General features: G+C 39.6%; 1 protein-coding gene across 1 annotated transcript; it reads right to left on the minus strand.

Moving 5' to 3' along the window:
• Positions 1 to 3,377: 3,377 nt before the first annotated feature.
• Positions 3,378 to 3,612, minus strand: LOC120875577 (NADH dehydrogenase [ubiquinone] 1 beta subcomplex subunit 1-like). Its single transcript, XM_040257472.1, has one exon. The coding sequence runs from the start codon at positions 3,565 to 3,567 to the stop codon at positions 3,391 to 3,393; it is 177 nt and encodes a 58-aa protein (XP_040113406.1). The 5' UTR covers positions 3,568 to 3,612; the 3' UTR covers positions 3,378 to 3,390.
• Between the last annotated feature and the right edge of the window lie 20,664 nt (positions 3,613 to 24,276).

A 24,276-nucleotide genomic window follows, 5' to 3' on the forward strand; every position in this document is an offset into this window, starting at 1 on the left:
GTCTAGAAGGCCATTCATTTCCGAGGACACACTCCACAGACAGTTTGCTCCTAAAATTTGTTTATTGGCTGTGCTGGGTCTTCGCCCCTGCATGGGCCCCTCTCCAGTTGCAGCGAACAGGGTCTACTGTCCAGGCTCGGTGCTCGGGCTGCCCAGTGTAGTGGCCCCTCTCATTGTGGAACGTGGAACATGGGTTCTAGGGTGCACAGGCTTCAGGAGATGCTGCACACGGGCCCAGCAGATGTAGCTCCCAGGCTCCAGAGCACAAGCTCAGTAGTTGTGGCGCACGAGATTAGTTGATCTCATATGGGATCTTCCCGGATTAGGGATCGAACCCATATCTTCTTCATTGGCAGGTAGATTATTCACTACTGAGCCACCAGGGAAGCCCCCTCTAAGATTTTGGCCTAAAAATTTGTAACCAGTAATTTCCTCTAAAACGATCTCAGTTTTATCATCAGCAAAAGCAACAGATTGGATTAGATGTTGTTGTTGTTTTTTTAATCTTCCTACTCTACTTCCTTCCATGCCTCAATTTTTAGCCTATTCTCTTATTAAGCATGTAAATTATTTTAATTCTAAGATATTCTGAATATATAAATACACACAAAGAATGATTTAATAGTTCCTATGTATCCACAGTTATATTGAAAAGATGTTAATTTATTTCTTCACATTTACTCTCTGTCACAATCCAATTTTGAAAATGTTAAAATATGAGAAAATGGCCCTTTTAAAGTCAAAAAGGTATGGTACATTAAGAGGAAATCACACACACATTATAAACAATTATGAAAAGAAAAACATTACATATGAAACCCCATGGAAGAGGGCCAAATTTATAATCAGAAAAAAAATAAATAACCTGAGATGCTTTCATTGTTTACCATAGCACAAAGAAACTCTACAAAAGCAAAGGAGTAATGAATGAGCTATGAGGAAAGGAAATGAAGGATTTGATTTGAACTAATCTTTAATTCCTTACCCTCTCATCTTCCCATTTGAAAAACCGAGCTATGTTGTTTAGTTGCCAAGTCATGTCCGATTCTTGTGACCCCTCGGACTGTAAGCCTGCTGGGCTCCTCTGTCCACGAGATTTCCCAGGCAAAGATACTGAAGTGGATTGCCATTTCCTTCTCCAGGGGATCTTCCTGACCCAGGGATGAACTTGCATCTCCTGTGTTGGCAGGTGGATTCTTTACCACTGAGCCACTGGGGAAGGCAGAGCAAACTTATAAAGGAGTGAAAAATTCACTTACAATTTGAAAAATAGGAAAGAGTACCATAACTGTAAAGACACATTGAAGACCTTCTTGACTTTTTCCAATCTTCCGAGAAATTCCAACCAGACTATGTTTCAACCAATGTGAAGTGGCCAGTGTCCCCATCAGAACTACCCCCCAAATTTCCTTGTAACTGGGAGAGGAAAGGACTTGAGGGGGTAGTCATTTGGCAGCAAATAAAGAGAGGGTCAACGTCATGAGTGACCTTAGGGAGTAGATGGATGTGGGCAAACAGAGTTATCAACACAACTCTCCTTCCTGAAATCCAAGGAATGGGTCTGCTGTGTAAAATAGAGAGAAATGCCACAATTAGAGAAGGGTTCAATGCCACCACCCATTCTAGAAACCAACCACCCCAAAGACATGAAAAAGGGCACTGCCGTGAGGTCTCTCTATGCTATGTTAATAAGTCCCCTATTAGCTTTCCTGACCGGGCCTTTGTTTCCTTTGGATAAATAAGATGTGTTCTTTATGGTGGTGTCCCATTTCTATCTTTGAGGGTATGTGTGATTTGGGGGATGGATTTATCCTTTCTGACCCCAGATATCCTTTCCATGTTTATTCATTTTGTTTTCTTCAATTTCAATCTCCTGATCTCCGTTGAGAGCCTTTTCTTTCTATGGAAAGAAATAATCTTTTACCAGTGGAAACATTAGTCATCCTGCCTCCTCACTGAAAAACTTTCTTCTCTTGAGAAGGTGCCAATATCATGGGTGTACACTCATTCATTTCTCTAAGGATAGCTATCAGGGCTGTTGTTTGTAGCCATTATTCCTTTAAATTGAAGCATGATACTTTACAGCCTGTTATTTTAAGTAAAATGGAGGCCTAATGGATGGCTTACCACTTCACACTGCATTTCTAGCGATTTCATTTGCAAGCGTATCAAATGGCCTGAGATGAATGAGTTTTGCCCTTCAATGGAAACTGGCAAAAGCAGAGCTGAGCTGACTTGCAGATAAATATTAATAGCAATTGCTCAGAAGCAAAGGTCAAGAAATAAAGCTCAAATACTTGTCTTTACTTAAACACTTAAATTATGTAAAATTGAAAATCCATTCTCATTTTTAAGTGAACACATTAATCTTCTAAGAAGTGAAAGAAGTTATCATGAATTTAGGGAGAGGGAGTAATTTAGTCCTGACTTGCATCATCCCTCCAGAACTAGATGAAGAAGTATACCAGTCAGCTGGTTCATAGGGCACTGATGCATAAATGGTACAAAAATCCGCCACTGGGGTAGATAGACCCCCTGGGCAGCAGTAGTCACTGAAGGGTTTATGTTTAAGTCTTGATCATCACCCCTTGAATGTGGGTGAAACCTGTGACTTGCCTCAAACTAATATAAAATAAAAGACTATGGTGCGTACTTCCTTGGTGGCCTAGTAGTTAAGACTTTGCTGTCCAATGCAGGGGTGCAGGTTCAATCAGGGTTCCCTCCACATGCCTTATGGCCAAAAAACCAAAAGGTAAAACAGAAGCAATATTGTAAAAAACTCAGTAAAGACTTTAAAAAAAGAAAACTATGGTCAAAGTGGCAAGATGTTAACATCTGTCATCACGCTACTGGGTGTATATATGTGTGCATGTGCAAATATATTCAAGAGTGATTCTCCACTGCCATTTTTTTTTAATGAATGTGTTTCTATTTCTCTTATAATTTAAAAAGTGCAAACATTCTGTTGGACCATATAAATGGCTGAGCATCAAAGAATTTGATGCTTTCGAATTGTGGTGCTGGAGAAGACTCTTGAGAGTCCCTTGGACAACAAGGAGATCAAACCTGCCAATCCTAAAGGAAATCAACTCTGAATATTCATTAGAAAGACTGATGCTGAAGCCTCAATATTTAGCCACCCGATGAGAAGAGCTGACTCATTGGAAAAGACCCTGATGCTAAGAAAGACTGAAGGCAGGAGGAGAAGGGGGCAACAGAGGATGAGTGGCTGGATGAAATCACCAACTCAATGGACATGAATTTGAGCAAATTTCAGAGACAATGGAGGACAAAGAAGCCTGGCACCCTGCAGTCCAAGGGGTCACAAAGAGTGGGACATGACTTACCAACTAAACCACAACAATACATTCTGTAATTCAGCCACAGCCTTTACATCCAGGTGACTTCTTCATTGGATCTCAATTTCCTTTTATATAACAGATTCTTGTTCCTGAAGGCAGTAAGCTTTCCATCATTCTTTCTGTCTAGATAACATCCAAAGACAAGTCCAACAGGTACATGACTATGTACCCAGTGGTCACATATAATCTGAAGTAAGTTCATCATGAACGCTGCAGCCTCAGAAACCACAATGACCCCACGCCCAAGGACAGTGGCCTCCAAGGCCATTTCTGAACAAGTGAGCTGCCATGGTTGTCAGATGGGCTATGGAGAGGGACCTCATGATGAAGAACTTTGAGCAGCCTCTATAACCTGAAAAAGACTCGAGGCTGACAGCTAGCAAGAAAGCAGGGAGCTCAGTCCTATAGAAGATAAATTCTGCAACAACCCAAGGGAGCTTTGAACTGGATCTTTCCCCAGGCAAGCCTCCAGTGAGATCCTAGTCTTGACCTACATCAGGTTTTCTACCTGAAGAGACCCTGAAGTGGAGAATCCCATTATGCTATTCCTGGATTCTAGCCCACAGAAAACTGAGTAGTGAACACATTCTGTTCAAGCTTCTAAATATGTGGTCATTTGTGATGCAGCCATGGAAAACTAATGCAACCATGGAACAGGTGAAAAAACTGGAGAAAATTGCATTTGCCAGAGTCCATTAAGGGGAGTAGCAAGTGTGGTTGGAATGACTAAAGTCATGAGGCATATAGATTCAGGGTTAGAATCTTTGGAACCAAATGTATTAATTGTCCTGTGAGGAGACTAGGCCTAATTACTGAAGGGCCATTGTTTTGCTGAGGGGTCTATGAAGTTTCAAAGTCAGAACTAAATGACTCAGAACAGTAGAGAAGACCTTGCTGGTTGCCCATTGTCCACAGAATCCTCTCCCTTTCCCCTGCAGCACTCAGTGTTGTTGTTGTTCAGTCACTAAGTCATGTCAGACTCTTTGCAGCCCCATGGACTGTAGCCAGGCTCCTCTGTCCATGGAATTCTCCAGGCAAGATTATTGGAGTGGCTTGCCATTCCTTTCTTCAAGTGATCTTCTCAACCCAGGGATTGAACCCGGGTCCCCTGCCTTGCAGGCAGATTCTTTACTGTCTGAGCCACCAGGGAAACCCCATTAATCTTTACATACACATGCAAATACTTTCTTAGCGATTACTTAGTTGAAATGCAGAGTCAATCTGTTCAGTTCAGTTCAGTTGCTCAGTCGTGTCTGACTCTTTGCGACTCCGTGGAGTGCAGTATGCCAGGCTTCCCCGTCGTCCATCACCAACTCTTGAAGCCTACTCAAACTCATGTCCATTGAGTCGGTGGTGCCATCCAGCCGTCTCATCCACTGTCATTCCCTTCTCCTCCTGCCTTCAATCTTTCCCAGCATCAGGGTCTTTTCCAGGGAGTCAGTTCTTTGCATCAGGTGGCCAAAATATTGGTTTCAGCTTCAGCATCAGTCCTTCCAATGAATACCCAGGACTGATTTCCTTTAGGATGGACTCATTGGATCACCTTGCAGTTCAAGGGACTCTCAAGAGTCTTCTTCAACACCACAATTCAAAAGCATCAATTTTTCGGCACTCAGCTTTCTTTACAGTCCAACTCTCATAGCCATACATGACTGCTGAAAAAACCATAGCTTTGACTAGACAGACCTTTGTTGGTAAAGTAATGTTTCTGCTTTTTAATATACTATCTAGACTGGTCATAGCTTTTCTTCCAAGGAGCAAGTATCTTTTAATTTTATGGCTGCAGTCACCATCTGCAATGATTTTGGAGCCCCCCAAAATAAAGTCTGTCACTGTTTCCATTGTTTCCCCATGTATTTGCCATGAAGTGATGGGACTGGATGCCATGATCTTATTTTTCTGGATGTTGAGTTTTAAGCCAACTTTTTTCACTCTCTTCTTTCACTTTCATCCAGAGGCTCTTTAGTTCTTCTTCACTTTCTGCCATAAGGGTGGTATCATCTGCATATCTGAAGTTATTACTATTTCACCCGACAATCTTGATTCCGGCTTGTGCTTCATCCAGCCTGGTATTTTGCATGATGTGCTCTGCATATAAGTTAAATAAGCAGGGTGACAATATGCAGCTCTCCCGATTTGGAACCAGTCTGTTGTTCCACGTGCAGTTCTAACTGTTGCTTCTTGACCTGCATACAGATTTCTCAGGAGGCAGGTCACATGATCTGGTATTCCCTACAGAGTCAATAGGGTCCAGAATTTGCCTCAACTGCACATGCACACAGCTACAGTCCCATACAGTTTCTTTGTATTTTGGTGCTATAGGAGAAGTGTGTCCAGGTGCAAACTTTGCAGCAAAGGGTCCCAGGTTCCAGCCTGTCTCATTCCCATGAAAGACTCTCCATCCTTGTTCTTAAGGGGTAAGGGGCCAAAGTTCTCTTCTGAAGGTTCTTCCTGCTGGTCAGGGTCTGCAGATCCTAGCCTACCCAGAGGTGTAAAAGTCCCTAGTTGGCTTTTCCAGTGGCCTGCAGGGCCCTGGGCCACTTTCTACTGGGATGGGCTGAATTTCTTGAGCCATCGTGAGCCTTACTTCAAATTTGCTATTGCATTTGGTTTGGTAACATTTTGTTTAGACTATTTATAGTTGTAAGGGAAATGATTTACAATCTTCTTTTTTTAGTTATCCTTGTCTGGTTTTGTTATAAGGGTTTTACTAGGTCAGTAAAATCAATTGGGGCAGATATCCATTGTTTTCTCTGTTCTGAAATACCTTATATTACATAGGAAATTTGTGTACCTAGATTTTTTTTTTTTTCCTAAAATTTGCTGGCCAAATTTTCTGACCTAGTGCCTTTGGACTGAACATTTAAAATGAGGACAAAGTCTTTATCCCACAAGTATGGATTAAAAACATTTAGAAATATCAAACAGGCAATGGACATGTGGACATGGAGGGGGGAATAAAGGGGTGGGATGAATTGGGAGATTAGATTTGACATAAATATACTACTGTGTGTAGAACATATAGCTAGTGGGAAGCTGCTGTACAGCACAGGGAGCTCAGCCTGGTGCTCTGTGATGACTAGAGGGATGGTACTGGGGTGGGGTAGGAGGGAGGCTCAAGAGGGAGGAGATAGATCTATACTTAGGAATGATTAACATTGTACAGCAGAAACTAACACAGCACTGTAAAGCAATTATTCTCCAATTAAAAAAAATTAAATCTAAGAAAAAAGAAATCGAAAATTGGTACCCACCCCAACACACTCACACATGTAACTGTAATTTGTCAAGAAAACAACATATAATATCTTCCCAGTTTGGACCAGTTAGAAGGAAGTGGAGAAGAAACTTCATAAAATTCACCATGAAGGAAAAAAACAGAAAGACCTGAAGATAAAAAGGTGATCTGGGCTCACCACAAAGATTTTTCAACACCATTGACCTCTTTTAATCACAACGATAACACAGAACTTCTGTTCAGATGGATTGCAACACAACTCAACTTCTTAGGTTGACATTTAGACCTTTTCTGCATGACTGACCTTGTCATAAAAAAGTTCATTTCCCAGAGGACTTACACGTTAAGGTATCATTTTACTTTGCAAATATGCAGAGAGTTTAGCACAGGGTCTGGTTCATGGTAGATATTCAATAAAAGTGAGTTTGCTTCTCCCAGACCCATAAAAAAATTTCATTTCATCTAAACATATTCACTTCTGTTCTCATAGAAAGAAAGGTAGCAGGTAATGGCATTATTTAATTTAGTAGCTGGAAATGAATGCCAGCTGCATGAACTTCAGATGCAATCAGAACTGCAGAGTCTCAACACAATCTGGACATAAAAAAATAAAATAATTTTGTAAAGGCACAGTATATCCAGTCAGCCAAACCTCATCCTTGGAGAGGGTTGGCTTTTCAGTCAGCTTCCATATGGATCTGAAACTTCCAAACCTTGAGTTCTGGCAGTTTAGAGTCCCAAGATGTGTAGAATTGGGCAAGCATGACTAACCCTGGGGTTTCAAAAGTAATTAATGAATCCATCTTCCACTTGCAAGTATGTCAGCTTTGGTCTCTAGTTCAGAACAATTCTTACTATATCACATATAAAACAAAATTATTTGCTTTGTTTTTTATAGATCATTCCATACATTCTTTCCATGTTTGGACACAATTTACTGGCTCTAATAAAGGGAGAGCTTTGTATTTCATTTTAATTCTGTAACTTGCAGAGCCATTGTTTTAAGGATGACTAGGTTAACATCGGGCTTCCCAGGTTGTGCTAGTGGTAAAGCACCCATCTGCCAATGCAGAAGACAAGGGAGATGTGGGTTCGATCCTTGGGTAGGGAAGATCCCCTGGAGAGCATGGCAACCCACTCCAGTATTCTTGCCTGGGAAATCCCATGGACAGAGAAGCCTGGAGGGCTACAGTCCATGAGGTCACAAAGAGTCAGACAAGACTGAGTGACTTAGCACACACACTCACTGGTTGACATCAGCAGCCAGAGACTGGGGTTCCAGCATGCCAAACATCTGTTGAATGTGAACATATTTTAGATGGTTTTAATATAGCTGGATATTTGATATCAAATGGAAACACTTTGATCAGAATCCCTGCCTAAAGCTATAGATAGCTACAGTTAAATGTGTTGTCTTGTGAACTCTCCACTGGAAATTATATATATGTGGCAGACACCTCTCAATGTCTACCCTGTTTCCACTCTCCCTCTTTTATATCTCACTAGCAGAATGCTAGCTTTGAGATATACCCAGATAAAATATTCATTTTTCCAGTTGGCATTGAAACATAGAAATGGCTGTGGGATAGAATTATGAACAATGAGACACAAATATAAATCAGCTAAGGATTTATGTATGATAAGTGCTTTTGTTTTCTTCTTTTTCTTTTCATTTTATTTCTGTTTCTCTTCCTTCTTATTGTTCAGTTGCTAAGTCAGGTCCAACTCTTTGCAACCCCATGGGTTGCAGCACGCCAGGCTTCCCTGTCCTACACTATCTCCTGGACTTTGCTCAAATTCATGTCCATTGAGTCAGTGATGCTATCCAACCACCTCGTCCTCTGACACCTCCTTCTCCTCTTGCCCTCAGTTCTTCCAAGCATCAGGTTTTTTCCCAATGAGTCATCTCTTCACATCAGGTGACTGAAGTATTGGAGCTTCAGCTCCAGCATCAGTCCTTCCAATGAATATTCAGGACTGATTTCCTTTAGGACGGACTGGTTTGATCTCCTTGCCAGTCCAAGGGTCTCAAAAGAATCCTCCAGCACTGCTTTTCACAGTGTGAAAGCATCAGTTCTTTGGGGCTCAGGCTTCTTTATGGGCCAACTCTCACATCCATATATGACTACTGGAAAAACCATAACATATATTTATTTTCTTGCCTGGAACATAGTATCCAGGCTGGAGTTTGAGCAGCCTTCTTTGAATCATGAGGTAACACATATTGGGATAAAAACACATACTAAAGATGGTGGAGTGGGCAGAGAGATGGTTCCTGAAATGTTGATTGCTGCATAGAGCTACTTATCATATGAGAAAAATAACCCCTTATTTGCCTAAGCCACAATAGTTATTATTATTTACAGTTGTATATAATCTATACTTTCTGAAATTCCTTTCTCTTAAATTTTAATGATCATATCTCTATTTTAACTCTTGGATGGGAGAGTTGGATTCATTTGAAGAATGTAGAAAGAAAGCTGTGACATTTGTATTTTTCTTATATTGAACTTATAGTCACTTTCAGAGTTAGTGATCCCCATCTTATATGTGTGATCATCTGGAAAAGAATATATAGGCATATATAACCCATGGAAAAGCAAAGTCTAGGTGGCTCTCAGGTTCCCAATTGTAGGTTTTTACATGAAAGTTATACTGATTGCACAGATGCATGTGTCTGGAAGGTCTAGGGGTTCCCAAGGACATCAGAACATCACCTCTCAAGATTCAATGGCTTCCATCTCCCAGAAGAGGATCCTACAGGTTCAAGAATGCCTCATAATTAAAGAATTACTGAAGGTATGCTTGGAATATTCAGGATGGCCAATATAGCACACCATTCAATAGAGAATGATTCCAGTAGAATTTGGATATAGAACTTGTCCAGATGAGAAGTTCATGGATCTGGTTATCCATGCTGCACCCCTGACTTTGCTGAGGTTTCAGTTTTCTGTTGCTCCCGTGTAGAGGTGGGGGATGTCCCGCTCTCATTGATGAGTATTGGTTCTAACACTGAGGTCTAAACAAGTTCATCTTTTATTGATATAAATGAGACCAGAATTAACGACCAACTAATGAGGAGACTGGGCTTCCCTGGTGGCTCAGTGTTTAAGAATCCACCTGTCAATGCAGGAGATGTGGGTTTGATCCCTGGGTCAGGAAGATCCCCTGGAGGAGGGAATGGCAATCCACTCCAGTATTCTTGCCTGGGAAATCCCATGGACAGAGGATCCTGGCAAGCCATAGTCCATTGGGTTGCAAAGAGTCAGATGTGACTTAGCAACTGAACGACAATGACAAGGATGAGCAGATTAGGTCTTAATAATTTAGGGCTACACTTCTTTCCATATTAGTGTTGAAAAAGGTTAAAATAGTCAATTATGTTTTGTTTTCTTTTAATTTCAAAAGTAATAAAGAGTACTGCAACTCAACCAACCCTCTTGTGAATATAGTACACCTCTTCTTCTAATTTTCTCCTACTTCAAATACTGAAAACTCAGTTTATTTCCTGGAAGATGATCAGGGTCTCTCATCTTATTCTTCCTACTTCTATAATTGAATCTTTCCTTGTCTGTCACGTACTCTATTTAAACAGAGTGTGTAGGGACCTAGAAGAAAGGAAGTAGCCCATGAAGTCCAACCACTCAGTCCTGGAGTTGGGTAAGGAATTGAAGAAAGCAGTATCAGCAGATAGCCCTGATTCATGATCCTCTGGACCTCTTCAGCTCATCCATTTCCATGGAAAAGTAAAAGCTGTTTAGGAAAACAACTTTGAGGGACAAGAGGAATGTTGACATCATGAGTCATAGCTTCATCTTAACCATGTGGCTTTAATAGAACTACTGTGACAAACATTTCCAAATAGTTTACCAGAGGGGAAAAAAACTGCACCCACTAAAAACAGCTTTGTTTTGATCAGTTGTGTTAAAATATTTAGAGAAAGTCAAAGATATTTGGAGCCCATGGGACTTTTGACTGAAACTAAGCATTTCAGGTAGAAGGCCAAGGAGGAAGTGAGTCAAGGTCACATTGGAAATGGTCTTGTGTCTCCAGTTGGGTGAGCCTTGGAAGATGAGGAAAGAGACATGGGAGTCCAGAATACTTGGGATCAAGCCTACTAAACTTTTTGTAGAGAAGGTTGGAGGAAGACTTCATAGCAGAACTCTAGAGGGGATTAAAAAAAAGTGCCAGACCTAAAGTGATGAAGAATGGCCTCTGTGAGAGTCACCAAGACAAGAAAAAGTCTAGAGGTTGGAGTACTTCCTTGGTGGTTCAGTGGCTAAGACTGTACTCCAATGCCAGGGTTTCTGGTTCGATCCCTGGTCAGGGAACTCAGATCCCATGTGCCACAGCTAAGACCCAACAAAGCCAAATAAATAATTTTTTAAATTTTATTTTAAAAAAAACCTACCCTGCAGGTTGGGTAGGTGGAGGCAGCAGGGAAGGCTGGGCTAGCAATGCTGAGTTTCAGCCAACTGGCCACTTCACCTTTGGGAGAATGTAGCTGGTATGCAAGTTTATTGCTCAAGGAGGCAGAAAAGGTGCTAAACACACACATTTTGAGGCCAGAGGAGTGAAACAGACCTGCTAGAGACATGAGCAGAGCCAACATGTGAGACCACGAACAAGAATGAGAATAAGGTAACACACAGTAGTGTGTATGTCAATCCCAGGTTCCCAATTCGTCCCACCCTGCCCTTTCCCCCATCATGTACACATGGGAGCTGAACCATAAAGAAGGCTGAGCACCAAATAATTGATGCTTTCAAAATGTGGTTCTGCAAAAGACTCTTGAGAGTTCCTTGAACAGTAAGGAGACCAAACCTGTCCATCCTAAAGGAAATCAACCCTGAATATTCATTGGAAGGACTGATGTTGAAGCTGAAACTCCAATACTTTGGCCATCTGAGGTAAAGAGCTGACTCATTGGAAAAGACCCTGATGCTGGGAAAGTTTGAAGGTAGGAGGAGAAAGGGACAACAGAGGATGAGATGGTTGGATGGCATCACTGACTCAATGGACATGAGTTTGAGCAAACTCTGGGGGATAGTGAAGGGCAGAAAAGCCTGGCATGCTAAGTCCTTGGGGTCACAAAGAGTCAGATACAACTGAGCGACTGAACAATAACCACAGGTCCATTCTCTGCATCTACATCTCTATTCCTGCCTTGGAAAATAGGTAGTCAGTGGGAACATTCTACAAAGCACAGGGAGCTCAGCTTGGTGCTCTGTGATGACTTAGAGGGGTGGGATGGGGGTGGAGTGGGAGGGATGCTCAAGAGGGAGGGGATGTATGTATACATATGGTTGATTTGGGCTTCCCTTGTACCTCAGCTGGTAAAGAATCCATCTGCAATGCAGGCGACCTGGGTTCAATGCCTGGGTTGGGAAGATACCTTGGAGAAGGGAATGACTACCCACTCCAGTATTCTGGCCTGGAGAATTCCATGGACTGTATATCCATGGGGCACAAAGAATCGGACATGACTGAGCAACTTTCACTTTTCATGGTTGATTCACTTCACTGTACAACAGAAACTAACAGAGCCCTGTAAAGCGATTGTCACTCAGTCACTGAGTCATGTCTGACTCTTTGGATGCCCTGTAAAGCAATTATATTTCAATTTTTAAAAAAAGAATAGGGTTAGAGTAAACCAGGAATTGTCCAGCTTTATTGTTGTCAAGGACCAGACTGTCCACAGTTTGGGCTCTGTAAGAGCATGAAGTCTTCATTACCACCAGTCAACTCAGCCTTTGTGGTACAAAAGCATCCAATAAAGTATTAGAACTCAGTTACTCTCATTTGTTGATTATTGTCTATGGCACTTCAATTTAAATTTCAAACAATCCCATACCCCCAACCATTAAAAGTATAAAAATCTTTTTTGCTCAAGGGCTGAAAAAAAAAAAAAAAACGGGGAGTGGGCTGGGATCACATTTTGCTGATTACTTTGTCAAACGCCATGACCAACTTAGACAGCATATTAAAAAGCAGAGACATTACTTTGCCAACAAAGGTTCATCTAACCAAAGTTATGGTTTTTATAGTAGTCATGTACAGATGTGAGAATTGGGCTATAAAGAAAGCTGAGCACTGAAGAATTGATGCTTTTGAACTGTGGTATTGGAGAAGACTCTTGAGAGCCTCTTGGACTGCAAGGAGATCCAACCAGTCCATCCTAAAGGAAATCAGTTCTTAACATTCATTGGAAGGACTGATGCTGAAACTGAAACTCCAATACTTTGGCCACCTGATGCAAAGAACTGACTCATTGGAAAAGACCCTGATTATGGGAAAGATTGAAGATGGGAAGAGAAGGGGATGACAGAGGACAAGATGGCTGGATGGCATCACCGACTCGATGGACATAAATTTGAATAAGCTCCAGGAGCTGATGATGGACAGGGAAGCCTGGCATGCTGCAGTCCATGGGGTCGCAGAGTCAGACACGACTGAGTGACTGAACTGAACTGAGTGTTAAACAGACAAAGGGGCCTGAGGGGGCAGTGAAGTGGGTGGAGCGCGGTGCAAAGGGCAGAAGGACATGTGTCAGGTAAGGACATTCAATTCAGGTAGCAATTCATCTTAGTGGCTGGAATATTCATAGCAATTTTGTCCTTGAACAGAAGTATCTTCCTCAACTTTAGAAGCATAGAGTTACATGTAAATATTTTATTTCTCTTTGGAAAAGAAGAAACTATTAAACAAAAATACATGAGACTTCCCTGGAAGTCCAGTGGTTAAAACATCACCTTCCAACACAAGGGGTGCAAGTTTGATCCCCGGTCAGGGAGCTAAGATTCCACATGCCTTGAAACCAAAACATAAAAGAGAAACCATATTGTAAAAAACTTCAGTAAAGACTTTAAAAACGGGAGTGCAAAGATGGTGGAAGAGTAGGTGGACATGGAGTACAACTCTCTCCATGGATACATCAGGAATACACTTTCGGACACAGAAGTACATGCAGAACACTAGCTGAGAGCAGACAGGAGTACCTGACTAGTGGAAAATAATATATAGAACCACGCAAAACTTGGTAGGATGAAGGAACTAGGGGGAAAAACAGGAGTGTAAGTAGGACTGGCCCTGGCCCTGGTGGGTGGGGGAACTAAAGCAGGGGTCTGAACCCCACATTAGGGTGTCTGAGCGAGAGGAGAAACATTTAAGGCTGAAAGTGAAACAGCAGATCTGTGGCAGCCTAAATGGAATGAGAATCATACAGTCCTTGCTGCAGCCATATATACCCCGGACAGGGACGGAGGTTCCCTAGAAGGCACAGCAGCTGAGAGCTGGAGTTTAGGGATTGTGGAGCAATCCTAGGGTGAGGGCTGATATTGACTGCAGAGAGACAGATTGAGGGGATGTAAGAGAGGAGATTGTGGTGGGAAATGCCTGTGGAGGAAAGCCAGGCAGCCATGCAAGCAAGGTGATAATGCTGAGTCACATGTAGGTGGTGGAGCCATCACTATAGCCTCTCTCTCCCCACACACCAGCATCAGCAGCTAAACAATAGAGAGGCTGGCCCATCCAACGCCTGGCCTGGTGCACTGAACAACAGAGTAGGACCCCACCCAGGGTGCCCCTTTAAGTGCCTGATGTGCTGATCTACAGAGTAGGACACCAGCCAGGGGGGACCTTCTATGTGCCTGATGCACCGAACAACAGAGAAGGACCTAGGCAAGGGAGTCCTCTAAGTACCTGAACAGTTGGAACTACAAAGAAAGACTGGCCAAAGAGGCCTTCTGATCACCAGCTACAAGAAGCTTGAGAAAAGACTCTGATAGGGCCATAACTCCTGCAGCAGAGGCAGTCCATGTCCCTGCACACTTGGCACCACCAGCGTCCCCACAAGCCAAGCAGCTATACCACCTCCACTCTCAACCCTCACTGGGACAGAGCTGCCACAGGCAAAAAATGTCTTGCATCTATGCACACAGGGTCACTTCGGTCATGTCCAACTGTTTGTGACCCTGTGACCTGTGGCCTGTGGCCTGTGTCCTGCCAGGCTTCTCTGTCAGGGGGATTCTCCAAGCAAGAATACTGGAGTGTATTGGCCAATACTGGTTGCCATACCCTTCTAGAGAACTGAATTTCCTGCTGCCCTAGTCACCAGCTCCTCTGAGTACCTGGTGTTGCCAGAACCCCTGCAACCCAAGCAGCTTGTACCACCTCCACACCTGGCCCTCACTGGGGCAGACCCAAGTCCTCCAGGGCAGCCTCAGGAGCAAACCCCAGTGGACGACCCACATGCAGAGGTGGAAATAAAACCACAATTGAAACCCAGGGGCAGTGTGACTAAGGAAGAAAACCCAAAACCTTCCCACCAGCTGTACAAGCCCCAGATTCAATCCACATGATCAATTAAGCAGACTCTGTGTCTATGGAATATATAAAAGGTCATTGAGAGCTCCCACAAAAGAAAACACACTAGTTCTGATAGCTGTGGACATTGGAGGCAAGAACACACAGGAGTAGGAACAGATTAGAATCTGAGCTGCCCCCACAGTAGGTCCAGAGACCAGCACAGTGTTGGAGGGCATCCTAGGGAGGTGAGGTGGACTGTGACTCCCAGGGAGGGAAAGGACTCTGACAGCAGTGACTCAAGAAAAACATCTATTATTCGTATGTTTTGACTTGTTCTGTAGATTCTTTTGGATTTTTTCTTTTTTTTTTTTCCTTCCCCCCAACCCCTCTGTTGTAGTTGTCAATTTTATTGGCACTATGAAGTCTAATTAAACTTTTGAGTTTTTGTTTTTTTTTTTTAACCTAAGTCACATTTTTTATTGTTGCTATAAACCTCTGCCTCTAGGTTGGGCTTTTGCAGTTCTGTGAAATTTGCCTTTTTTTCCCCTTCTTTCTTCTTCCTTCTTTTTTTTCTTTTATCTTTTCTATTTTTAATTTTTGAAAATCTATTATTTTTTTTCTAAATTTATTCCTTTGTTTGCTTTTCCTACTGTTTTTTTCCCCTTGTAGTTAATCTTTAATGTATATAAATCTTCTTTATCTACCTCTATTTAACTTTGCATATCTATTACTTCTTTCTTCCCTTTCTTTCTTTTCCTCTCAACATATTTATTAGTTTTGTTTTCATTGCTTTATTCCCCGCTTGGCACTTTGCTTTAGTTTTGTTTTCCAGTTTGTGCTTTTCTTAACTGGTAGATATAATTTTTGATTTCCTTTGTTTGCTGGGCCAGTCTATTGCACCTTATTTTTGTTGCACTGTTTTGATTTTGCTTATAGGTATATATGTATATGTGTATATTCCATTATTTTAATTATTATTTGCCTCATTTTGTAACTGCTATTTGTGTGGGGTTCATCTTTGGTTTCCCGTTTTGGGGTAGTTTTAATCTCACTTAATGTCATAACAAACCACTTGTGGAATCTTCATTCCTAACCAGAGATCAAGCTCTGAGCCTTTGGAGTGGGAGCACTGACTTCAAGACCCTAGACTACCAGAGAACTAATCCTAGGGAGTATCAAATAGTGAGAACTCACACAAAGGAAAACACTTGAATACAAGACCTGGCATCATCCAACCACCAGCAGCACCCTGTGCAGGCTGCTTCATCTAAACAACAAACGAAACAAAAATACAAATCCAATCATCAGCCGATCACCTCGCTCAGCCTTGCCCATCAGAGGAAAAACAAACAAACAAAAACCTCAGCACAAATCTCACCCTATATGAAGCTTACAAAAACTGATGGACCAAACTTAGGAGGGCAGAAACCAAAAGGAAGAAAGAACTCAACCTTGAAGCTTGGGAAAATGAGACCTTAAACACAGCAAGTTTTTAAAAAAAAAAGAAAAGGCAGAGAAATACTATACAAATGAAGGAACAAACTAGAAGCACAAAAGTCCAAATAAATGAAGGGGAAATTGGCAAACTACCTGAAAAAGAATTCAGAATAATGATAGCAAAGATGATCAAAAACCTTGAAAACAGAATGGAGAAAATGCAAGAATCAATTAACAAAGACCTAGAAGAATTAAAGAATAAACATACAAAGACAAACAACACAATTACTGAAATTAAAAATACTCTAGAAGGAATCAACAGCAGAATATCTAAAGCAGAAGAATGAATCACTGAGCTGGAAGATAAAATGGTGGAAATAACTTGAGTGGAATAAAGTAAAAAGAATGAAAAGAGCTGAGGACGGCTCAGAGACCTCTGGGACAATATCAAACACACCAACATTCGAATTATAAGGGTCCCAGAAGAAGAAAAGAAAAAGAAAGAGTAAGAGAAATTTTTTGAAGAGATTATAATCGAAAATTTCCCCAACATGGAAAAGGAAATAGTCAATCAAGTTCAAGAGGTACAAAGAGTCCCACACAGGATAAACCCAAGGAGAAACACACCAGGATGTATACTAACCAAACTAACAAAGACTAAACACAAAGAAAGAATATTAAAAGCAGCAAGGGAAAGGCAACAAGTAACACACAAGGGAAATCCCCTATGCCTAACAGCTGATCTTTCAGCAGAAAGTTGGCAGGGCAGAAGGGAATGGCAGGATATATTCAAAGTACTGCAAGGGGAAAATCTACAACCAAGAGTATTGTACCTGGCAAGGATCTCATTCAAACAAAAAGTTTTTCAGACAAGCAAAAGCTAAGAGACTTCAGTACCACCAAACAAGCTTTACAACAAATGTTAAAGGGACTTATATAGTCATGAAATGCAAGAGAAGAAAACGATCTACAAAATCAACCCCAAACAATTAAGAAAATGGCAATAGGAACATATATATCAATAATTACTTTAAATGAAAATGGATTAAGTGCTCCAACCTAAAGACATAGAGTGGTTGAATGGATACAAAAAGAAGACCCATATATATGCTGTCTATAAGAAACCCACTTCAGACATAAAGACACATATAGACTGAAAGTGAGAGGATGGAAAAATATATTCCATGTAAATAGGAAGCACAAAAAAGCTGTAGCAATCCTCATATCAGAAAAAAATAAAGAATATTACAAGTGATAAGGAAGGACACTATGTAATGATCAAGGGATCAATCCAAGAGGAAGACATAACAATTATAAATATCTATGCACGCAACAAAGGAGCACCACAATACATAAGACAAACACTAACAGACATAAAAGGAGAAATTGACAGTAACACAATGATAGTAGGAGATTTTAACACCCCACTCACACCAATGGACAGATCATCAAAACAGAAAGTTAGTAAGGAAACACAAGTCTTAAATGATACATTAGATGAGATAGATCTCATTGATATCTTCAGGACATTCCATCCAAATGCAGAAGAATACATCTTCTCAAGTGCACATGAAACATTCTCCAGTATAAACCCACATCTTGGGTCACAAATCAAACTTCAGTAAATTTAAGAAAATTGAAATTGTATCAAGCATCTTCTCCAACAACAGTGCTATGAGACTAGATATCAATTACAAGAAAAAAACTGTAAGAAACACAAACACATGGAGATTAAACAATACATTTCTAAATAACCAACAGGTTACTTGAAGAAATCAAAAGGGAAATCAAACAATTTCTAGAAACAAATGACAATGAAAACACAACAAGTCAAAACCTATGGGATACAGCAAAGGCAGTTCTAAGAGGGAAGTTTATAGCAATACATCCCTACCTCAAGAAACAAAAAAAGCATTGAATAGACAACACCTAAAACAACCAGAAAAAGAAGAACAGAAAAAAACAAAAACAAAATTAGTAGAAGGAAAGAAATAATAAAGGCCTGAGCAGAAATAAATGAAAAAGAAATGAAAGAAACAATAGTAAATATTAATAAATCTAAAAGATGGTTCTTTGAGAAGATAAACAAAATTGACAAACTTTTAGCTAGACTCATCAAGAGAAAAAGAGAGAAGAATCAAATCAACAAAATAAGAAATGAAAAAGGAAAGGTTACAACAGACAACAATGCAGAAATACAAAGGATTATAAGAAACTATTATGAAGAACTATACGGCAATAAAATGGATAACCTGGAAGAAATGGACAGATTCTTAGAAAAGTTCAATCTTCCAAGACTGAACCAGGAAGAAATAGATATTATGAACAACCCAATTACAAGCACTGAAATTGAAGCTGTGATTTAAAAAATCCCTCAAAAAGCAAAAGCCCAAACCAGATGGCTTCACAGGAGAATTCTATCAAACATTTAGAGAAAAGTTAATGCCTATTATTCTAAAACTCTTTCAAAAAATTGCAGGAGAAAGAACACTTTCAAACTCATTCTATGAGGTCACCATCACCCTGATACCAAAACCAGACAAAGACAACATACGAAAAGAAAACTACAGGCCAATATCACTGATGAACATAGATGCAAAAATCCTCAACAAAATTTTAGCAAACAGAATTCAGTAACACATCAAAAAGCTCATACACCATGATCAAGTTGAGTTTATTTCAAGGATCCAAGGATTCTCCAATATATGCAAATCAAACAATGTGATATACCATATTAACAAACTGAGAGATAAAAATTATATGATAATCTCAATAGATGCAGAAAAAGCCTTTGACAAAATTCAGCACCCATTTATGATTAAAACTATTCAAAAAAAAATGGGCATAGACAGAAACTACCTCAACATAGTAAAGGCTATATATGATAAGCCTACAGCAAACTTTATTCTCAATGGTGAAAAATTGAAAGCATTTCCCCTAAGATCAGGAACAAGATAAGAGTGTCCACTTTCACCACTATTATTCAACATAGTTTTGAAAGTTCTAGCTACAGCAATCAGAGAAGAAAAATAAATTAAAGGGATTCAGATAAGAAAAGAAGTAAAACTCTCATTGTTTGCAGATGATATAATATTATACATAGAAAACCCTAAAGATAGTATCAGAAAATTACTAGAGCTAATCAGTGAATTTAGCAAAGTTGCAGGATACAAAATCAATACATAGAAATTGCTTGCATTTCTATATACTAAAAATGAAAAATCAGAAAGAGAAATTAAAGAATCAATCCCATTCACTATTGTGACAAAAAGAATAAAATAACTAGGAATAACCTTACCTAAAGAGACAAAAGAACTGTACACAGAAAATTATAAGACACTGAGGAAAGAAATAAAAGATGACATAAACAGATGGAGAGATGTTCCATGTTCCTGGGTAGGAAGAATCAATATTGTGAAAATGACTATACTACCAAATGCAATCTAGAGATTCAATGTGATCCCTATCAAATTACCAATTGCATTTTTCACAGAACAAGAACAAAAAATTTCACAATTCACATGGAAACACAAAAGACCCTGAATAGCCAAAGTAGTCTTGAGAAAGAAGAATGGAGCTGGAGGAATCAACTTTCCTGACTTCAGATTATACTACAAAGCTACAGTCATCAAGACAGTATGGTACTGGCACAAAAACAGAAATGTAGACCAATGGAACAAGATAGCCCAGAAATAGACCCATGCATCTATGGGTACCTTATTTTTGACAAAGGCAAAAATATACAATGGTGTAAAAACAGCCTCTTCAATAAATGGTGCTGGGAAAACAGGACAGCTACATGTAAAAGAATGAAATTAGAACACTCCCTAACACCATGGATTAAATAGATTAAAGACCTAAATGTAAGACAGAAACTATAAAACTCTTAGAGGAAAACATAGGCAGAACACCCAATGATATAAATCAAAGCAAGATTCTCTGTGATCCACCTCTTAGAATAACAGAAATAAAAACAAAAGTAAACAAATAGGACCTGATTAAACTTAAAACCTTTTGCAAAGCAAAGGAAACCATAAGCAAGGTGAAAAGACAACCCTTAGAATGGGAGAAAATAATAGCAAATGAAAACAACTGACAAAGGATTGATTTCCAAAATATACAAGCAGCTTATACAATTCAATACTAGAAAAACAAACAACCCAATCAAAAAGTGGGGAAAAGACCTAAATAGACATTTCTCCAAAGAAGACATACAGATGGCTAACAAACACATGAAAAGATGCTCAACATTGCTCATTATTAGAGAAACGCATATCAAAGCTACAATGAGATATCACCTCACATCAGTCAGAATGGTCACCATCAAAAAGTCTTCAAACAATAAATGCTGGAGAGGGTGTGGAGAAAAGGGAATGCTCTCGCACTGGTGGTGGGAATGTAAATTGATACAGCCACTATAGAGACAGTATGGAGATTCCTTTAAAAACTAGGAATAAAACCACCATATGACCCAGCGATTCCACTTCTAGGCATCTACGCTGAGGAAACCAAAATTGAAAGAGGCACATGTATCCCATTGTTCATTGCAGCACTATTTACAATAGCTAAATTGAAAATACATAGAACAGTATCAATATATGAACAATTTTTAGTCTTTTTAATTTATTTGTCTTTTAATTGAAGGATAATTGCTTTACAGAATTTTGTTTTCTGTCAAACCTCAACATGGATCAGCTATAAGTATACATGTACCCCCTCCCTTTTGAACCTCCCTCTCATCACCCTGGAAGAACATGAAAGCAAGCTAGATGTCCATCAACAGATAAATGGATAAAGAAGTTGTGGTATATAAACACAATGGAATATTACTCAGCCATAAAAAGGAACACATTTGAGTCAGTTCTAATGAGATGGATGAGCCTAGAGCCTATTAAACAGTGAAGTGAGTCAGAAAGAGAAAGATAAATATCATATTCTGATGCATATATACTGAATCTAGAAAAATGGTACTGAAGAACTTACTTACAGGGCAGCAGTGGAGAAACAGACATAGAAAATAGACTTATGGATGTGGGAAGAGAGGAGGAGAAGGTGAGATGCATGGAAAGAGTAACACAGAAACTTACATTACCATATGCAAAATAGATAGCCAATGGGAATTTGCTGTGTGGCTCAGGAAACTCAAACAGGGGCTTTGTATCAACCTAGAGGGATGCGATACGGCAGGAGATGGGAGGGAGGTTCAAAAGGGAGGGGATATATGTATACCTATGGCTGATTCATGTTGAGGTTTGACAGAAAACAACAAAATTCTGTAAAGCAATTATCCTTCAATTAAAAAACAAATAAATTTAAAAGGACTTTAAAATGGTTCATATATTGATATAGTTCTACATATTTTGGCATCTAGTATTAACGCTAAAATCTAGAAAATTTATTATCTTAAGTGATTGTAAAAAAATTTGAGTCTTGAAACTTCTAATCCAATTCTGATAATATAAAGAAATATATTGTTAAAAAATGGGAAATTAACATAACTAAAGTATTATTAACTAAAGTACAGATGTTCTTCAAATTACACAAAATTTTATGTCAGTGTCCATTATTTGCTTTCATACCTTATTCAAGACTCCACATTGTATTTAATTGCACTGAGGCATTTCAGTTGCATGCAACAAATTCTGTTAAATTCCCTTAACACTTTATTCTATTGCAAATATGTTCTAATTTCCTTGTTATGTCTTATATACACCCATCACTTAAAAGTGGACTTTTAATTTCCAAATGCATGGGATTTAAAAAAATATCTTTGATATTAATTTCCCATTTAAATGCTTTCTTCTCTGTAATCACCCTCTGTGTTTTTTCAGTATTATAACTTTACTGAAGCTTTCAACGGCTAAATCAAAGATCTCTCTTGGTAAATGTCACGTTACACTTGAAAATATGTAGGTTATTTTCAAATATCTTTTGATATTGATATCTAACATAATTTCACTGTGATAAGAGAATAGACTGTATGATTTCAATACCTTTAGAACCATCAAAATTTTGCACCTGGTCTTATGTCCCTGGATATATTCCAGTGTCTCTTAGTTTATAGTCTATGGGAACTTGAATAGAATTTGTATCCTACTGTTGTGTGAAAACTGTATAAATCTTAAATTTTGTTGAATTGATTCATAGTGCTTTTCAGGTCTACTATATCCTTCTACTTCTCTGTATATTCATTCTATTAATTTTTGAGAGTTTGATATTGAAACTCCAACTGAAAATCTTATTCACTTAAAAAACAGTTATAATATATAGTGAAAGTATATGTAACCTTGTTCTGTATTTTCCAAGTTTCCTATAAATGTGTTATATTTTCATAATTTAAAAAATAAAAACAAAAAGCTGTTGTACACCTGAAATTAACATAATATTGTAAATCAGCTATACTTCAGTAAAAAAATTGCCAAGTTAATTTCAAAAAAGTGTTTCATAAAAAAAAATTCTTTAAAAGAAAATACGTGTGTTTTTTGGTTGTCATTTTTCAATCTCTTCATCTTCCACATCTGGAAAATGACTCTTGTATCAGTTGATGCCATTCCTGGAGATATCGGTGCTCCCTGGGTTGTGACCTACTAGCATCATTTCTCAGAAGAATTTTCCTAAAGTTTTAGGATATTACCTCTGAAATCCACATCTTCATTAAGGGACATCAGATCTCCGAGGAGAAGGACTTTATTTGAAATCTTAATTCTTTGCTCTGGAGCCAGCCTGTGCTAAATTGTAGGATTCCCTGTAGCAGTCTGCCATTGCTGCCTTTCAACAGCATCTTTTATGACTTCCCTCCATGGGAATTTACACTTCTCATTCAGATGAGGCGCTGAGATAATTGAATTTGATTGAAAATGATTCCAGTTGCCGATTAACTAATTTGGGAGCTTCCTTGAAGCCAGACAGCGGATTGAGGCAACCTCAGCCTCCTTTTTAATCTTAGCATTTGCATTTCCTTAAAACAGTGCTTGGGATATATTAGTAGTAGGGGCTCAGTAAACCAAGGGTCCCCAGTCTCAGGGATCTAATGCCTGATGATCTAGGTGGAGCTGATGTAATAATAATAGAAATAATGTTATTGTTATTTAGTCTCTCAGTTTGTCCGACTCTTTTGTGACCCGCTCCCCCCTCCATGGACTGTAGCCTGGCAGGCTCCTCTGTCCATGGGATTTCCCAGGCAAGAATACTGGAGTGGGTTGCCATTTTCTTTTTCAGGGTTAACCTAATATTAGACAAAGAGAAAAGCAGGGGAGGTCTGACTTTTAGAAGGATTTGGTAAGCAGGAGGAAATAAAACTCCCTTTGTTTGGTTCATTGATTTGTGTTATTATAAATATCTGGTGTGAAATTATTAAGACTTTTCCATTTGGTTCTTGGATTAAAAAAAGAAAAAACTAGCAGATAAAGGCAGTATGTAATCCCCTCATAGAGGAATGGGGGCACATGTTAGGGAGACGGGATTAAGCTGGGTCAGGTGAGAGCCAAGGGTTTCATGTGGCATCAGCAATGAAGTGAACTGAAATCACATTCCGTAAGGGATAGCCAAATATGTGCATCTGGGTGACACGTGTTTTGGTGACATGATCTTTACCTTGTGATCCTGACCTAAGGTCTCTTAAGATTGTACCCCCATCGCCACCTTCTTGGGGGTAGTTCTGGATCTGGATTCTGGGACAGGTGGGACCTGCTTGGGTGCTGAGTGAAATCTGCCTTTCCCAGCTTCAGCCATGGGGGCCCCAGATAGGCCAACACACTTTATTCAGTTATCATGGGGATGAATCATAATTGCACATATGGTCACTGAAATCTGTTTCTCTTTCAGAATGTTTGTGGTCCGGCTTGAGCTGGGTTGGGATTCTGCAAATTGGCACTTGAGCAACTGCCTTTCCCTGCTGAAGTGCCAGAGTATTAAGGACTAACTCATGATCTT

The sequence above is a fragment of the Oryx dammah genome, unplaced genomic scaffold, assembly GCF_014754425.2.
Source record: "Oryx dammah isolate SB20612 unplaced genomic scaffold, SCBI_Odam_1.1 HiC_scaffold_16, whole genome shotgun sequence".
NCBI classification, from domain to species: Eukaryota; Metazoa; Chordata; class Mammalia; order Artiodactyla; family Bovidae; genus Oryx; species Oryx dammah.

Bases quoted from the DNA above. Each gene is read 5' to 3' on its own strand.
- LOC120875577 (XM_040257472.1), bottom strand. From the start codon at position 3,567: ATGATGAACTTACTTCAGATTATATGTGACCACTGGGTACATAGTCAT.